The sequence below is a fragment of the Ascidia mentula genome, chromosome 4 (genome assembly GCF_947561715.1).
Source record: "Ascidia mentula chromosome 4, kaAscMent1.1, whole genome shotgun sequence".
NCBI lineage: Eukaryota > Metazoa > Chordata > Ascidiacea > Phlebobranchia > Ascidiidae > Ascidia > Ascidia mentula.
In genome coordinates this window covers 9,847,164-9,866,307 of record NC_138569.1, presented here as the reverse complement: position 1 = coordinate 9,866,307, position 19,144 = coordinate 9,847,164, and the positions used below count along the sequence as shown (strand labels likewise).

Below are 19,144 nucleotides of genomic sequence, written 5' to 3'. Positions count from 1 at the left end.
CTTGCTGACACCTGCTACAAAAAAATTACAGGTCGCCTTCTCTTGGTTGCACAAAAAAGCAATGAACTCATTGATAATATATCACAAGAATTACAACCCAGGCTAGTGTTTTTCGAATTTTTGTCTTCTGTGATTCAGATTTATTTTGGTGATAGCTGCTACCTCAATAGCTTGCGTACACGTTCTTTGTTAACATATTGTATCGCAGCCTGCTGGAAAACAACGCTATTGTTCATCATTACGCTATACAACACTGGTTTAGAAGCAAAGACCCAGACCAGCTACTTGCGTTAGGATTGTAACATTTTAGAGAAGCACAACAAAGATAATGTTTTTTGGGATGCTTGGGCACTCAAATACATCTTAAAACGTCAACCACGCTACTCCATACAACTAACAATCCGCATTGGTACAAAATAAGAACGTTACAACTAGGCATGCTAATCAGAACAAAAGTTAGAAATAAGCACATTAGTATTGTCTAAGACACTGCTTCCATAAATAAGCACAAATCTTATGACTAACCTCAGTATTTAGACAACCCTGCATATAACTAAGTACAAAATGAAGTTCGATCAAAAATGGGTCACCGCACTCCCGTTTGAAACAAAAACAGGTTCCATCAATCAAAAAAGTAGGCACCGAGTCAAAATAGAGTTCTCGTCTGCTTTTGAGATGGCGTTAATGAACGTTATTTGTATAACATATTGTATCGCGGCCGGCTGGAAAACAACGCCATTGTTCATCATTACGCTATAGCACACTGGTTGTGACGCACAGACACAGACCACAGCTACTTCCGTCAGGTACAAAATAACCACATTTTGAAACATGCCAATCAGAGAAAATTTAGAAACGAACGTATTTTTATTTCCGAAGTCACTGCATTAGAAAATTGCACAAATCTTATAAGTAAACTGAGTATGGAAACCCTTACATATAACTAAGTACAAAATCAACACTGATCACAAATGTGTCACTGAACTTCCGTGAAAACATTTCGTCTCCTATAAAATGAAAACTCAACTCGCAAGGTAAATGCGTTACGTCAAATTCCAACACCGCAGTGAAAATGGAGTTCTCGACTCGCGATCTCCGCATGTGTTGGACGCGACCTGTTTTCGAAAACGAATGTTTTGATGAGTTTTTCCTTCAAACCCTTCAATACAACTTGTTTGAGGATCCCTGTTCTGACGAGTTCATGTTATTTGATAGATCATATTTTTTCGAGCCAAGCTTTAAAAATAGAAGTTGACAGATTAAAACATGCAGTATTTTTTTACTACGGTTGTGTAAATTCCGAGACCGCGATATTTTAACACATGTTGTATGTGTAAACGCTTTAATCTTTTGTCAATATTACAGAATGTAATGAATGTATTTTTTTACTACATAGAGCGGACCAACCTGGCACATATGTCTCATGTCGGACTTATGTAACTATGTGTATTGCCTCGAAAAATACCAGTACAAGTAAGATCTGTGTAAAGGCAAAATGCGTGGTAATTTGTTTATTAAACCAATTTTAAACAGATAAATACAGCTGAATGGCAACATGCAAGTATAATTAAAATGACAAAGTTACAAAACGCAGATTACAATTTCATTTACTCGTGTGTCTCAACATTATGCCCGGGCAAAGTAACATTGGATCTCATAAAATATTACGTCCAGTGTTCGTGACAAAATCATGCAAAGTACACAATATAAAACAGATCAAACACACACCACGCCTCTTTTGTAATTACAACGCTACATTTGTACACAAGAGATTCGCCCAAGTGCATCGAGACCAACATATCGTCAATCGACCGAGCGATGGACGCCGTAATCCGCGCGGTGGCGCTATTTGTGCCTTTATCAAACCGGATTTTGAAAGGCTTGCTGCGAATTTATTAAACACGCTTAGATTTGCACCATTTTCATTGTTTTTCACTTAGGAACGCCCTATGAGCGCCAAAATTACATCACTTCTTATTAGAATTCATGTTCATTTATTCAGTTTGTCGATAGGTTTGTGATTATCTGCAAAAAATGATCAAAAACGCCGCACAGTCGGAAAAACTGCATTTTGTAAAACCGATCTGTTAAAATCTTCGCTCAGTTTTAATAAAACGTGCGTCCATCGTCTCGACCGAAGAAGCTTGTTTTGCAAGCGCATGTTGGTTTCGTGTATCTTCCGTTTCACTCATCCGCTCTCTCAGATGGTCGATGCTCCTTGGGCTCTCGTACCCCATCTAGCGTTAAATGTTTTTAAGTTAGGTATGACAAGAAAAACTGCAAAAGTGTGTACAAAACAACAAGTTTGGAATGAGTATGTTGCAAACTTCAGAGTACGTAAAGTAATGGCTCAACTAGCAGAAATGTAAGGTGATTGGACTGCCACCAGTTTTGTTTAAAAAACATACGAATCATCAGGTACTCGAAAAGAACTAATTGCTTTTTAAGTATAATCCTGTCCGTAGTCCGGACTATCATTGGCTTTAGACTAATAACCAAGAACACAGGAGATTACCGACTCATTAAAAATTCTGTAATAAAAGATCTTACGCAATAGTTCTGGAAGTTTCTGCAAAATACTTCAAATTTGCATTGAAAATGATTGTAGAAAACAATCGAAACGTCTGCATGAAGTTCTCTACCATTGTATGGGCTATCTTGTTTATATTAAAGATGTACAAAACCGTGAGTAATGTTCCTAACTTTAAATTAATTTCACAATGGTGAAGCAGATTTTCTAAGAATTCGGCACATAAACCGAAAATAGAAAGGATTCTTAGCAAATAAGCAAGATTTTTATGTTGTAGTCATCGTTGACGTCATGCTGTGAGTAAATCGTCATACTTCGTAGTAAATCGCAGAATATTAATTGTGTTAAGGATCGATGTAAAATGACAGCATATGTTATTGAGATCAAAGATTTTGCAAAGTTTCTGCAATGTCATGTGAAGCGGAATTTATCGGCGAGTGAATATGCAGCGGTGTTGCGCGAATCACAACAAGTGTAATAGGTTGTAGAAAAAGGTCCTGACATGTTGATCAACCTACAGGCTAACAGAGAAGCGAATAAATACACATTCACAAATCAAACTTACATGTTGCTTTTAATATTGTGAGAAGTTTAGTCCTTGTCCCGCATAAGCTCTTTCCCCTTGGTAAGTTGAATCTTGTGAAAGAGCTGCGTCAACTTGCGACCTGAACTCGTCGCCCATGTAACTATCCTACATGGAGAATATTATGTTGTTAGCTGAGAATTCCAAACCCACACATATGTGATTGATTGTCAACCGGGTCAGATTGATTTGTTGAAGTTATTTTAGAATATAAAAAACACAAAACAAGACATATACAGTTCATTACAGTACACGCGAATATTTATTGTATATACGCGTGTGGTAAGTATTTGCAGTTATCGTACTTGGGACAAATCCGCTTGGGATAGACCGAGTTGACTCATTCCCTGACTTATTGGTTGACTCATGGACAATCCGGCTCCGTAATTCTGCGTCAACGCCCCTGGAATTTAAACAAATAAACACACATGAAGTTCCTGTGCGATATTTTGGTCGATTTTGGTTGATGTGATTTACATTTATTGGAGAAAGCTAAGAGGGTTTTCCCCATGTTGATGATTTAAGAAAATTTGTCTGCGAAATTTAAGAACATTTTCCAGGAACATTAAACAAAAGCTCAACATTTTAGAGGATGCAGCTAACTGCAATGTTATACTTAATTAAGATAAAGCTTGTAACAAGTTTATCATCAGTATTTCTCGTATTCGGGTCGATAGAAATAATGAACACTTTTTTTGGCATTGAGAAGTCCGCAAATGTTGAGTGGCAAAAGATCATTTACCTTGCGAGAAGTTCTGTGTCATGTCTTGAGATTGGGTGCCTTGTTGGCTCGCACCTTGCGACTGACGCTGGATGTTGCGACTCAAACGCGGAGCTCGGCCCTTTGCTGGTGGACGACCTAACATGATGTTTTAATAGTGGAAATTTTTCAAATATATTACAGAAAATACTACATAAGCAATGTACAAAGCTGCACTGATCGAACCCGGTTGGTTGAAACAGTGGCACTGCCTGCAGCTCACCAGAAAATACTTTTGAGCAAACGAAAAAACATACTACTTAAAAAATAAAAAAAGCACAAACAACACAACTGCCATCAAACTCATCAGTCTTAGTTTACCTTGTGGTTGTCCATTCTGGTAGTAGTTGGGTGGGATGGTCGGGTTCATGTACATATTAACAGGTACTGGAAGGTTGGCGACGGCTTGCTGAGCTTGCAAGGCTGGGTTGGCATTAATCATTCCCATCTGATCGTGGGTGCGAATGTATTGGTGACGCGGAGGCAAGTTTCCTGATGCACGAAAGAAATAAGTAAAAAATAAATCGTTCACGTTTCACAAAATTGTTTCATGTGAAAATTACAAATATTTTTGTATTGGTGACGTGAAGGCAAGTTTCGGGTTTGGGGGTTTACCTTTTTTGATAAAATTATTTTGACACGAGAAGAACGAAAGTTGTTTTGGATCAGTCATAATTCTATTAATAAGCATTACAGTTACGCTACCATGGCGATAATGCGTTGACGACTACAAACATGAGAAATTGGGGAGATCACCCGACCCACCATTGAATGGAGTTGCTCTGTCGTAAGCTCCACCGGGAATCAATGCCTCTCTCGCATCCCACATAGCATTGCTCATATACCTCCCGCCCTGGAGAAAATTTTATTATTCGCTTATTTAAATGCGTCATTGTACATAATAACTGGGTTGGATAAACACAAAAAAAAATACATACAAGGAACAGAAACAATATAAGATTGCCTAATAAGTAAACATTTTCTTCGATACCAAATTCCTTGCACTTACAGGGTTAAGAACGTTGGTGAGTTTACGTGGTTTTGAGAATTGCATGAGACTTTCCTTGAGGTTGCCGAGTGGGCCTTCAACCAAAGCACGCTGCTCCTTGAAATAAGTTAGGAGATGATTCCACAGCGGTTGTTTGGAAAGAGCTTTAGGACTTCCCACAATAATCACTCCAAATCTAAAGAAAAAATATGTTTGTTTTTTGCGGGTTTTTATTTCTGTAAAGTTTTTCAACTTCATATTTAGCAAAAAAAAGTTAAGGCTGTTGAGTTTTTTTCACGGCAAACCTAAAGTTCAAGAGATATTATTCTAATCAAATATCAAAAAAATGTTTTCACATACCGTGCCCGCGTGAGGGCGACGTTGAGACGTCTCGGGTCGTTCAAGAAACCAATTCCCTGATGTTCATTCGCTCTCACACAAGACAAGATGATGAAATCCTTCTCACGACCTTGGAATGCATCCACACTTGCTATCTCAACTTCCTAAAATCGAAAGAAATTATTTCGGGAAAGGAAGTCTAAATCGATTTCTGGAATCCATGTTAATTAAACTAAGTAAGTCTTTCTGTTGAATTCCTCCCAACTTACGCACTACATGCGCTCACACCCAAATTGGTTGGAAGTGTGAAAAGTGACACTTAATAATGTTGTTCGTTTGTTCGATTTGTGATGAAGAGTTTCAGCAAAATTTACCATTATTGTGTTGCAAATGTTTTTAAAACCACACAAACTTCAATAAGGTGTTACACTATGCCTAGAAGAAGCTATATGCGTTTTCCTGCATAATGAATTGGCCTTGGAACTGACTACTAGCGCATAGGCATTTACCATGTAGAGTTTGGAGTGTAGGGATCCAGAATACTGCATGTATTGTACGAGATATGACCTCTGTCCTTCGTAGGGGGTGATGATACCGATTTGTTCGGGTTTGATGCCCGACTTGAGAAACTTGGTCGTGATTCTTTCCACTACTGCCGCCTCCGTTCTGTTAAATATTAACAATGTTCGTATAATTGACTTCGTGAAAAACAAATTGGAATCCGTATCACTGTTTTATACGACTTCGTTAGCAAACCATTTGATAATAAGTGCTTTAAGTGTTACACCAACATTAGTAAAAACTATTCCGAAACATGTGTGCTGAGATTAATACATTACCTGTTGAGGTATGATGTACCAGAACTTGCGATTTCCTCCTGTCCAGATGTTTTATAGAAGAACATGGGTTTGTCCGGTGATGGCCAAGAAAAGCTTAGACCCTTTCTCATTCGCTCACCTTTTTGGAAAAGTACAAAGTTAAACGTTAAAATTATGCTAATTGAAACTTGTATCAGACAACATTATAAGGTATACGAACTTTTAAACATCTGCGCACGCACTTTTTAGTTTATTTTGTTTTGTTTTTAAACGGCGTAAATAACAAAATCGGATGAATTATGAATTTTGGACGATTTAATAGAATAAGCAAGCCAATATATATGAATCGTGTATAAGCTGCAGACTGCACTGATGAGACCTTTTAGGTCGAAACAGTGGCCATCTGTCTGCAGCTTATACACGATTTAATAGAAGTTAAGTGCAAGCAGATGTTTAAGTTTGTAAAGTACTTATTATTAAAGGCAAAAGATCAACTTAAAAACCAACCTGCTGTGACTCCGTTCTGGAGGGAACCCTCATAGAATATATTGGATGGGAAAGCAGACAGAGCGGGATGCATACGATACTGAACCTGCACAAAAACGATAATAAAATTAGAAGAACCGGAAATAGAAAACCCGACAAATGAAGTTTGCATCGAACCTGGAGTCTGATTGGTCTTATTCCGAGCACAACGAGACGTTCGAAAAGTGATTGAGCCAATCCAGCATTTGCAGCTTTCTTACACATCACTACAGGGCCAAGTTGACAGTGATCACCGACCAAAATGAGCTGAAATAAATGTGACATGATATTACAATGAATCGTTGAAAACAAATCTTTGTTTTTTCAAGTTGAGTATCTCGTCTTAAACGGGTGCATGATTATATTTAGCGATGCACCGAAACATCATTTTTTTTTATTTTGCCGAATAAACCGAAACTAATTTTGGAATCTATCTGTTTAAACGTATTAAATTTAAACAAATCATGTGCTGGATTGGATCTAATCCTATCATACAGCCTTTTGTTGGCACTTAAAAAATAACCCCGACTGCTGTACCACCTGCCTAAAGTTGATTTTCATCATTTCGGTGACAATAAACAAATAAAACGAACACATTCGTGCAGTTTGAACAATGATTCTAATCTATACTAAACTTTGCGTACCAGTGTTGCATGCAGTAAAAAAGTTCGGCCGAAACCCAATAATTATAAAAATCTTAGTTTCGGCCGAATAAATTCGGCAAACCCGAACTTTCGGTTCATCCCTAATTATGTTCACAGTCAAATTGTTTCCGAAGTTTTACAACATCATAGGAACAAATGCAATAAATCACCAAAGTTAAAACGACAACCAACGAATTTTGTAGTTAAGCAATCACTCGTGGGTTACCTGCTTGGCGCCCAACACCACAGGAACCATACATTCAGGTTCGGTGGCTTGTGTACTTTCGTCGATAAGAATTGATCGGAATCTGAACCTCACTAACCTCGGGTCTCCGGCACCAACACAAGTTGAACAAATTACGTCAGCATGCTGTTGACAAAAATACCCTTATTCGAGGATTTTCTCCGATTTAACACAAAAACCGTTTCACAAGTCTTGATCATTTTACAAATGGATGACCAATGTTTAAATAGCTGCAATTTTTTTTCGCGAAGTAATTTAAAACTGTAAATTTTGGATAATAATACAATGTTAAAACGTTACATTTAAAAATATCTTACTTGGAGTAACTCTCTTTCTGCATTTCTCTTCAGGGCTCTGTATCTTTTCTCGTCGTTGGAGGACAGTTCACCAGTTTCATCTTTCAATTGCTGCAGTTTCTGCAACTCTGGTAAACTGAAAAAAATTATCAAAATATATATTTTCAGTTTCTAAAGAGCCAAAATCTTGCCTCAAAACTGATTGCAAATTTATTTATTTTTAAGGTTTTGCAACTTTCTGACAGACAATCAGACATGATAATATTTAATACAATTGTAGTGATAAAACCTACCTGCCCATACTCCGCACTTGGTTGTGAAGAGAGAGGAAAGACACATTGGAGTCGATCGCCTCACGACTCTTGGCACAGAGTCTTACAACCTTCAAACCAGTTCGGTGAATTTTCTCTGTCAGTTGGTCCACAGCGATGTTACTCGGAGCACAAACCAACACTTGTCTGTAATAATAATGTTTTATTTAAATTAGTTCTTCCCAACCTGGGGCCCATGTGGTTCTGTGAGAATGGGGGCAGTGATTGGGCAATGTATCCTTCTCATTAAAACTTAAATATATTTTGTCCTGTAATTTTCAATAAATTATGGTTTCTTATCTCTTATACTTGTCAATATAAACTCAATCCTATAACAAAGAAATGATACACAGGGATACACAGTTTTTAAAATAGGGTCTGTGGCTACAAAAAAGTTGAAACCATCTGATTTATTGGACCTCCTTTCCCCATTGAAAAACGCCACTTTAGCTTAAGCCTAGCAATGTATATAAATATATGCTAAAATCTTGAGAAGTATCTCTGTATCTTCACAAAGGTTTTGTTGTAAACAGTGGCCCCCCAAAAATACCTACCCCTGTCCACAAGACTTGACCAGGTGGTAGACAATGGTGGCACTGGTGACTGTTTTTCCAGTGCCTGGAGGACCTTGGATCAAGCACAGTGGCCTTTGCAACACTGTCTTTACTGCATACACCTGAGAATGTAAAAAAGTCATGCAGCAGTCTGTTGTGTACCAAACATTTTCAAACAAAAACACATGAGAATGTTTAGCATTCACTAAACATGTACATTACCTGTGAGTGATTAAGTTCTGGCAGACCAGGGGCAGAAAATCTTTTTGGCAAATTAATTTTTAGTGTTTGTTCTTCTACTTCGTGACCAAGCAGTCGATGGTAGATGTAAGCAGACACAGATGCCTCATCCACTGCAAACGTTTTCATTGAACTCTGCATCCTGTGAACGAGAATCAAATTTAGATATCACAAATCTGCAGGTAATTCCGGTTTTGAACAAATTGCAACAGAAGCTGGCTAATTTTCTAAGTCTGTATGTAACTATAATTTTATCTGCAAAAAATACTCTCTAAAAAAATAAAGTTATTGAAAATTGTTTTTTAGGTAATATTACCTGTCAAAAGATGTGGATTTCCACACAAAGTCAACCTGAAAGTTTCTGGTGTGTTCTAGTGGAACTCCAGCAGATGAACGAAGTTCCATCGCAATTTCATCACTTAAGTCTTAAGTACAAAGTAAATATGTAGCAAACAGTTGAGAGTTGTAATAGCGCAGATACAATTTATTAGTTTGTGGTTTAAATATTACGTACTGTCAGGGACTTTGACAACATGACCCTTTCCTTCCCATGAGGTTCCCAGATGACGTAAGCTGATCTCATCACCCTTCATAAGCTTCATGTCTGCAAAAAAAAAGTTTATCAAATTGCTTTCATGTACCACCTTGAGATTGTGCACATGAACAACTGTACATAAAAAGAGTTGTAAATTTATCTATAAATGTTATTTATTTTTCGTGATAATCTTGCCCTTTTTTGTAAAGGAACTACTGACGATACAAGATCTTTCAAAATAAGATTTAGAATTGTTTACCTGAGTCTGTTTTAGGAAGTTGAAAGTGGGCAATCCTCTTCTTGTTAAGTCCAATATCCCAACGTACAGTGACATTGCCCTGGGTTTGTGATTCTTTCAACTTTCTGTCATAATCAGCTTCAAGTTTAACCAAAGGACCAAATATGTTCTGGTATTGATATGCATCTTCATATCTGCAAATAAGATCATCACAATTGTGTAACTTGTGAACAATCATCACAGTTCTACATGGTTTAATTGGAAAATATTGTTATTTTTAAACCGGTAGAATTTTAATGGGCAATTTGTTAACTGCATACATATATAGAAGATAAAAAAAACCTGAGCAGAACAGCTTGTGGTTCTTCATCCACTCCAGGTTTCTCGAGGTCTTCAATAGTTGCTCCTTCATTTTCCTGTATCAAAATGACACCATATTTTTTTCTTTTTAACTCTCCTTTTTTTATTTTTTAATCTACGTTATTGTGCTACAAATACATGCACACAAACAAACAAAAGATTCCTTTACCTTCCAAAGCTCTTCCAGTTTATTAATTTGTTGTGCTGTAATTTGCCTGGCCCTCATTTGTTCTTCCTCCGAGGGGATTTTTACAAGCCAAGAAAGGAAACATCTGTCCTGAATCAACGGCTGCCACTGAGTTGCATCCCTGATTTCAAAAACACAACATTTCAACAACCATGTACCAAAAACATCACATGTTTAAAGCTCTTGTCAAATGTTTGACATGATAAATCACATGTGTAATAGATAGTCTTTCAAAGACCATTGTATAATCAACATGGGATGATTGTGATTAATAAAGCACTTACCAGTTCATGTCCTTCAAACTGCTTTGGTTAGCACAAGGTTGCCTGCAAAAATAACAGGTTTTGGTGGTACAGTGCGTATGTTAATTATTCATAAAATATTCAAATGTGTAAACACAAAGCAATAACTATGATATCAGTTACATCAACACAAAACCAGACAATGCTGTGTCAAATATCAAATTGCAGTCCTTTTGTTAGATTCAGTACCTCAAACCAGCAACATGGCAACCAATATACAACAGCTCAATACAAATATAACTTAAATTGCATTGTATTTAAAAGAACTGTTCTTTTACAGTCTGACCTGCAATTATTGCAGTGCAATATATTTTCTTTTATTAAATTACAAACATTTAAGCTTAGTATTGCAGAAACTGCCTTCTGGTCATAAAAAATGAAGCTTCAAGCTCCTGTCACATTTCCTAAATTGAATTTAGATCCACAAAAAACCTTATGAATATAATGTTAGTTTACCTGCAAAGAAGCACAACCACTGAATCTGCCTTAGCTGGAATAAATCCAAGCAGAAAGACATTTCGACATCCACAGTTGTAACACTCAAGCACAGAATCACCCAGTTGTCCATCTCTATGAAGACTGACTTCTTTGCATTTAGCCCGGACCAGATGGTTTATGATGTGGCTGTGAATAGAAAACACCAATTAACAACTTTGAGTTCTCCAAAAAATGACATTTCAATACAAACCTTCCTGAGGTGTTGCCACGTCCATTACAAAACCATTTTCTTGTTGTGTTACACATTACTACACAGTTAGGGTCATGTATTCCACAGTATCTAAACATGGCAAAAAATAACATAATGAAAGAAAGCAAATTATTCTGCAGATGTAATATTTTACAGTTAAAACAGTTAAAATGACTGCTTTCCAACAGAACTAAATCAAGAAAAAATTTTAAAAGGAATAAGTCTCAAAACAAATTACAAATGAAGCACTTTGGCTTGACAATGTTTAAAGAAAAACAATGTATTTGTATTTTTACTTCATATACATAGATAACAGAAATTTGTGTGGTTTACCTGCAAGCATGCTCTGGCAAATCCTTTGTATAATAAGCATCTTCATCTTCTTCTTCCTCAAACCTCAGATCAGCAACCCCTTGAGTTGCAATGTGGATGCTTTCCTGTAATCCACCAATACCTCCATCCATTCCATCTCCACCTTCTTCATCACCAACTACATCTTGTGTCTAAAAAACAATTGCTGTTGAATATTTTTAGTGGATAATTTAAGGTAATATTGCTTCAGCACTCGGAAGATTGTCGTAAACATAATACTTTTGCTTTTATGTGAAGCACATTTTTTAATTAATAGTACTTGCGACATTTTGTTTGAGCAAAATTGTTACCTATGATGGCAATTTTGTATATAGATATATATATACATATGTATTTTTCATATGTGGAACACATGAAGTTAAGAATGATAGAAGGATCATAGTTATAAGTGGACCCAACAATTCAACAAAGAATGGTTGACATAAATAAATACAAACAAGATTTATTCATAACAGTCATGTTGTTTATTACAACCTGGCTATTGTCAGCAACATCTAGTTGACTTTGACTTGCTTGAGTTTGAGTCTGTGTTTGGGTTTGAGATGGAAGAGTGAAATCAGTAAACTCATATTCACTGGCCTGAAAACAATGACAAGTTACAATTTGCATTATCTGCACACTAGTAAATGGGGCATTTAATTTTTATACCTGTGTGTCTCCCCCAGCAACCAGCAGATCACCATCCTCTGGGTCAAGAAAAGTTAAAGTTTGTGAACTTGGTCCATAAGCATCTACACTGCTCATTGTTAATAGTTTCCAAATGGATTCTAATTGTTTTATTTCTAATATTTATCAGTAAAATCTACAAATGATTTTTTACAAAAACAATAGTAAAACACAAATAAAATTACAGTAAAAATGTATTCAATAATGATATTAGCTTTTAAATAAAATGGAGTCAATTTATTTTAATTGGCAGTAAGAATCTTTACATGGCTAGAAGCTAGAAGGCAGTTTTGCAGCATTGAAGACAAACAAATATGTACAATAATTAAGCTTTGGTTTGCAACGGTAGCAATAAAACTGTTCAAAGAGTTGAAATGTATTGGTTAGTTTTTTTCACACAGATTAGTTCCGAATATTCTCCTTTGATAGTTTTTCTGTTTCAGTTATCAACCTTTTACGAACATGCTGCACAAAACCAGCAAGGTTATTGGTTTCATTCAGCCTCTGTTCCATATCCTTCAGATTTTCCAAAGGTGGTTCACTGTCTAGTAATTCATAAACCTTGTTACTTAAGCGCATAATAACAAACATAATGACATTAGATTCTTCTGGAAAGACATTATGGAACAAAAACTGAACCCGGTTATCTCGTAGGGGACGAACTTCTAAGCCAAGGTATTTTTTCGTCAGAGCAATATTTTGAGACATTGATTTTTGTGTTTCACCATATTTGTTCTGCTTCTTCACCAAATCACCTTCAACAGCACTTTTTTCAGCTTTTAAATCTTCAACCAGCTTTTTAGATTGCTCAAGTTGTCCCTGAGCTGATTTAACCACGTCACGTAAAGAAATTGTTTCATCATTTAATCTTTTAATGTGTTCAGTAACCACAAGGTTGTTTTCATGTACTGAGTGAAGGTTTTTTCCACTTTTGTTGACAGCCAAGTACAACTGATTGTATGCATTTGCTTTATCCTCCAGAAGTGTTGTTATTTGTGCATTGTGATTTTTAATATCCTTAACCTTCAAATCAAGCCTTTCTTGGCACAATTCTGCCACAGAATCACATTTTTCACAGAAACTCTCATACAGTGACTGAAATTCTCTGTTGTCAGTTTCTTTCATACTTTTAGCTTGCTTACCGAAATCTGAGAAACAGTATAAAGTAGTCTTTGGTAAAGAGGTAAGATGCAGTAAAAGGACGCTGTAAAAACGATACCGCACTTCGCGCACCGCATTATACACAAAATAGGTTTCATTATGTTTCGCAACTTTTCCAAATAGCCTATACCTGACTATTAAAAATAACACAATAATCACATCTAATACCATAGAATGGAAAAACAAGTCCTTTGCAACGTACAAATGCTTACTAACAAAATGCAATATAAAAATAGCACCTCGTGCACAACACCCATCACACGTTTGAGCAAAGCTCCGAAAAAAATTGTGAAACAAGGACGACCAATAATTTGTAACACAATTTAACGTAGACACTGAAAGCTCCAATACGTAAGCGATTTCGTAATTTTAAATAACTACTACAAATTGTTTTTCAATGTTCTACAACTTACACTACAGTCACGAACAAAATATATTTAACTTCTAAAACAAAACTTGAATTATATACATGCTGTAGCCTACGACCAAGCAACATGTTGTTTAAATTTTGTTGTATTATTTTGAACGGTAATTTTTAGTTGGTTTGTACGTTAGTTATCCTGTTTAAACATTTCAGGGATTGAAGCACTCATTAACTCCAAGGATCATCATGCATTAACATTCACCGGACTTCAACTTATAGTAATTACGTTGTTAATTACCAACAATAGAAGAAGGGCTATCCTAATGATGCAATAAGTTTTAATGGCTGGAAAGGCTTTTTACGGCTCCTAGCATGTAGCCTATTGTCGGCATAAGTGTTTCCAGAATCGATTACAACCGAACATGTTTACGGAAACGCAAATGTTTAGTCTCCGAGGCAGTTCAGTTTAATTTCTAATACAAAACAAAAAATGGATGCACTGAAATCCACCAATTGTTTGTTTTTAGTTTTAGCGGGTGATGCAGACAAGAAAACAAGAATAGCGCACTATGTGTGGTAGCCATCAGTACCACGATAATGAGGTGTGGAATAAGTTATGAGAAATGTCATGCGGGAATGACTTTTTTACGTGCTCCAAGTCATATTTTTCAAATAGAAAATATATTAACCGGTTAATATGGGTCGCCTTTGTGAATAACAAATCGTTCGTTACAGCGACGTCCCACATTTAACCTGCTAAAACGCCAGCCATGCAATGTCTATTTCTTACAGTTCAGTTGTGCAGTATTATATACTACCGCATGTGTCGCACGTGATCTACTATGTTTTAGCCGCTGTGTAGCCTTCTGTTGATTTATTGATCATTTAATTCGAATTTTTGAAAATTAGATCATTGAATTCGAAAATTAATACTCCATAGCCAGCCTATATCGATTTTTCCCGATTTTAAAAAATCTCCTGGAAATCTGGTCAAGTAATCGTTTGCTCAGGCTTTACACCATGTCCACTGGGGCTTATTGCTTAGCATTTGCTCAGCAAACTTTAAATTTTTAGTTTTTTAATCGATGTTTAAAACATTTAATTTAAACTACGTAAGTCGTTAAAGTTAAGTAGGGTTTCAAAAGTCTTGTTTTATTTCGGAACGTAGCAATTGTAAAATTTTTCAAAAAAAAGCCAAATTAACAGGATAGTAGGGCTATATATCCAGCACAAGATGTGACCCACTATATGGTGTAATTATCGCCGCGTTGGCTCATTATTACTTCAGTAATAGGGATTAGTTCAACAATGCATTACGCAAAACATTTATGAGAAATAAAAAAATCTGGTATCAATAATTTCAAGACAGTGCCCCCAAACTGCAAAAAGAAGCAATAATGAGAACCAAATTCAACACAGCCGTTAAATATTAACACACTTATTTGGGCAACAATGAGTTTACAACCCTGCGGTTGACAATGCTTACAATCCAGTTTGTCTGTCAATTTTTGTCAATAAAAATCCTCACAAGAGCTTGTTATGGGTGCTAAGGTTAACTGACTTTAATCTTTTCATTTATTTTTAACAATGGCCCTAGTTACGGTGAAATGTGTCAGAATAAGCTGCGCCGAACCAAACAATACTTCGATTGTGGTTGATTCTGTTTTCTATACTATTCCTAATTGTTCTTTAAGACAGAGTTTCTGTATTGGCATGCGTCATAAGTGCAGGCTAGTGTATGACAAAAGTAAACTTCGTTTCGTTTTACTATAAACCTGCTGTAATAAGTTTTTTAAAAATCCTGAAAAAATGAAGTTTAGATAACAGGTTCTTCAATCAGAAAGTATTCGTATCGCAAAGGTTTATGCAGCCTCGGGCGGTGTGCGGCGTTAATGCTGTTTTGCAAACATATTCACATCTATCTAGATATTTAGGTCAGTGTTGGGTGTACCACAAGCTGTTGGTAAACCGATCTATCTAAACACAGATTAATAGCTGACAGCATTAATAGTAAAGTGATATTTTAAATTCTAGCATCAAACAGTTGAGCTCTAGGGTTTAGTTGCCATCATATGAATACAATTGAAATGACAACAGTCACGTCAGTACCACAGCAGAATTGACATGCTTAAATAAAACATCATAAACTTTAAAAGTTAGGGACTGCGGTTTGCATGTGCACTATGTATTCATATTTGTTTCAGTTGGTATTTGGTTCATCTAGTTACGTTCCTTGAAACCGCCTGATGGTAAATGGATTATATAGGTTGTAACGCAGTGCATGGAGTCATATAAAAAAATATTAGAAAACCCTGCGATGCAGCTGTTGATGCAGCAGTTGTTTCAAAAGCGATGATATGCTGTTATGGTAGACTAGAACAATTACCAACTCAGGCCTCCACTTCCGTTTAATCATACAACAATTGTCCGCCTGCCCCAACAATGTTCACACGTAGAGTGGACTGGTTGTAGTTGTGTTAACCTATCTACTGTTACACAGAGCAATGCTTCACTTGTTTCAGAGAAAAAGTTCCGAGAATCATGTCATAGGTGTCTCTCATGAATTGTCAAGGTGCTGTTATACTTGAGAGACCCAGAAACTGTGTAGAGGTGAAACTACAAATGAAGCGTTTGTGATTGAAAGAAGCTGCACAATGGGCATTCCCGTGAGGCATCAGGGATTGTGTATTTTGTTGCTTTTTGTACAGGGTGTGTTTGTGATGCTGTTTCTGGGACTTACCGAAAAATCAACAAAATTAAATCGTAAGTGTGCTTATATAAAATAACTTATATTTAATTACATACAGTTGTATAATATACTTTTCGCTACTTGCATAGAATTAACAGCTCATATATTACACAACGAAATAGTATTCTTCATTAAGGTCAGCTTTTGTCCAAAGCGACTAAAGAGGGCAATGGAAAAACAAATATTTCAGGCCAGTTTAATGAAAATCTGGTAATATATAACCGAGTTCCAAAATGTGCCAGCACTACAATGAGGTTGCTACTGTCTCAGCTTAAGAAACGGAAAGGTGGCAGTTTTAAGTTGATCCTGGAAAACTGACCGCATATAAAACAAGTGCTTGAGCCTCATGAACAGGTAAATATATCCATCCAAAATATATTGATAAATTTTAGTGAAGTATTGATAAATTTTAGTGAAGTAAGAAATTTTGCAAGAGCACTTATAAACCACTCTATTTAAGTTTCCTTATTCGACTTCAAGTTCCCTAAACCTAGTTTCCATGAATATATCCAAATAACAATGTACTATTTCAAAGCACAGTTGTTTATAAGGCGTAGATTCGGTCCGCAAACGATTAATGGCCTGTGTTGTTTGATGGTTTAGGATGCCTTGGCGCACAAATGGAAAAGGTATATGTCAAAACGGACAGTGGTTATTCGTCACCTGAGGTTTCTCGACTTCGAAAAGTGAGTTTTGATACAAATGCTGGTAGTGCACAAACACCCACATGTATTTGTGCTCGTAAACCTTTTTTTTGTGTGCGTACCGGTCATAAAATCCTCATAATATAATATGGATTTGACATTGTAAAGACGTTCGTTTCAGATTCGGACTTTCTAGACCGATGTACATCAACATGGTGAGAAACCCAATTGATCACTTTGTATCCAGTTACTATTTCAACAGATTTGGATTTGAAGGTTGGGATGACGAAAAGGTTAGCAAGTGGTTACAACTTTTACCAGACGAAGAAAGGTACATGGTGAGGAATTTAATTGGTATTGATAAGTTTGAGTCATATAAACTGAAATGTAATGATGTGTTAAATGCTAACTGTGGGTGCCGTGGGCAAGTTACCATAAATTTAAAGTTTTTCAGGGATAAATGAAAAACTTTCCACCTATACGTTTTTGTCGCAAGGAAATATAAAGTTATTCATGTTGAAAGGCTTTTTGACGCCGAACGTATTTCGTATATTTTGCTTTTCAGACAATAACCGATTGCATTTTGCAAAATGTCACACAGTGTTTGGAAAAGAACCCGGCATACATATTAGCTTTCTTCTGTGGTCACGATCCCCGATGCAGGTAATTTATGAGCTCCTTGTCATAACAGAAAATTGCTGCCAAGTTTCCCACACTTCTTGCCCTAAATTATTAATAAGCAAAGATCAATAAAGAACTGACACAAAGACGTGTTTGTGTGACCAAATACTCACAGGAAACCGTTTGTTTCCTTTTTAAACGCCATATCTCTACTTTTTCAAACAGTAGAATTTACCACTTAATCACACGCATTTCCACAACGCGATAATAAACATTTGCCCGTATTTAATTTTTGGCAATTTCTGTATGATTATAGGATAAGCAGCGAGTGGAGCCTGAACGAGGCGAAGAAAAATGTGGAGAAAAATTATGTTGCCGTGGGAATAGCCGAAGATCAGAAAAACACAGTCTTGCTTTTCGAAAAGACCCTGCCCCAGTATGTGCTGTCAAGTTACATAAAGTTCCATAAAACTGAATTTTTTTAGTGTGGCAGTCTATATTGTTTCGTACTATAGCCCCTTTTATATCCTGTTGCATTGTGGTTACAGGCACTTCAATGGCTTCTATCGACATTATGCAAAAATCAAAGGTAGGGAAATCGTAATCAAATGGTTTGTAAGGTTATTTTGATCATATGTTCTGTGTGTTGGTGATACTTTATCAGATTAATTATTTATTTTAGTTGAAATATGCTGGCCATGTAGCATTATACCAAGAGTTTATTTAAAAAATATTTTATCCCGCATAATAGCACATATGTATTACTTCTTGCACGTTAATGTTAACCGGCAGATAAGATTCCAAGCACGCGAACTGCAAAGAAAAGTCAACCCACCACAGAAGCGATGGAAATATTGTCGAAAGCACTTCAATATGAAATTCAGTTCTACAATTTCATCAAGAGTCGTTTTTATAGTCAGCTAATCGACCTGTGACAGTTTGGAACGAAAGACTTAAGCGCAAGATGTAACGAACTTACCCAGAGGGTGTACGAGTAGGCGACGCAGTTAGACTTTGCTGAAATAGGTAATGCGGCATTTGGTTCGAAACCATAAACAAACAATGTTGAAAGAACGACATCACCATGCTTTAAATTAAAAAATCACAATAAATATCAGTTTTTTCTATTTTTGTTTGGCAATTGAAGCAAAAACGACACTGAATGAGTGTACCCAAAATTACCATGCTGATGTGATCATATCGACGTGCACTACCATTGTGTGCAATAACTGCATTTCATGTGTGTTTTAATTACAATTATATTTCTTTAAATAAACTGGATTTAAATCAAGCATTAGTAAAATATAGAGCTCTTTTAATGGGTCCTGGTAACCCATTGAATGTCCTTGCCATAGGCGTTCAAACAGAGCAATCTCGTAAAGGCACAGGCGACATCTTAGCAGGTGCTATCTCCGACAATCAAGT

General features: G+C 36.3%; 2 protein-coding genes and 1 pseudogene across 2 annotated transcripts; 1 reads left to right on the top strand and 2 right to left on the bottom strand.

The window, feature by feature from the left end:
- Positions 1-1,496: 1,496 nt before the first annotated feature.
- Positions 1,497-12,322, bottom strand: LOC145899543 (regulator of nonsense transcripts 1-like). The gene is made up of 28 exons (XM_082988385.1): positions 12,163-12,322; positions 11,989-12,093; positions 11,476-11,645; positions 11,143-11,232; positions 10,911-11,078; positions 10,437-10,478; positions 10,135-10,273; positions 9,948-10,021; positions 9,627-9,799; positions 9,347-9,436; positions 9,149-9,257; positions 8,815-8,974; positions 8,593-8,714; positions 8,021-8,185; positions 7,749-7,863; positions 7,414-7,557; positions 6,682-6,810; positions 6,526-6,610; positions 6,040-6,157; positions 5,710-5,866; positions 5,222-5,364; positions 4,883-5,057; positions 4,639-4,726; positions 4,195-4,365; positions 3,856-3,972; positions 3,419-3,516; positions 3,096-3,221; positions 1,497-2,237 (listed from the first exon to the last, which is right to left on the bottom strand). Exons 1-27 carry the CDS (start codon positions 12,256-12,258, stop codon positions 3,105-3,107), a joined length of 3,360 nt encoding a protein of 1,119 aa, XP_082844511.1. The 5' UTR covers positions 12,259-12,322; the 3' UTR covers positions 1,497-2,237; positions 3,096-3,104.
- LOC145899544 (kinetochore protein Spc25-like) lies at positions 12,323-13,324 on the bottom strand. Its single transcript, XM_082988386.1, has one exon. It carries the CDS (start codon positions 13,303-13,305, stop codon positions 12,583-12,585), a length of 723 nt encoding a protein of 240 aa, XP_082844512.1. The 5' UTR covers positions 13,306-13,324; the 3' UTR covers positions 12,323-12,582.
- A 3,035-nt stretch (positions 13,325-16,359) lies between these two features.
- Positions 16,360-18,654, top strand: LOC145898052 (uronyl 2-sulfotransferase-like; annotated as a pseudogene).
- The last annotated feature ends 490 nt before the right edge of the window (positions 18,655-19,144 follow it).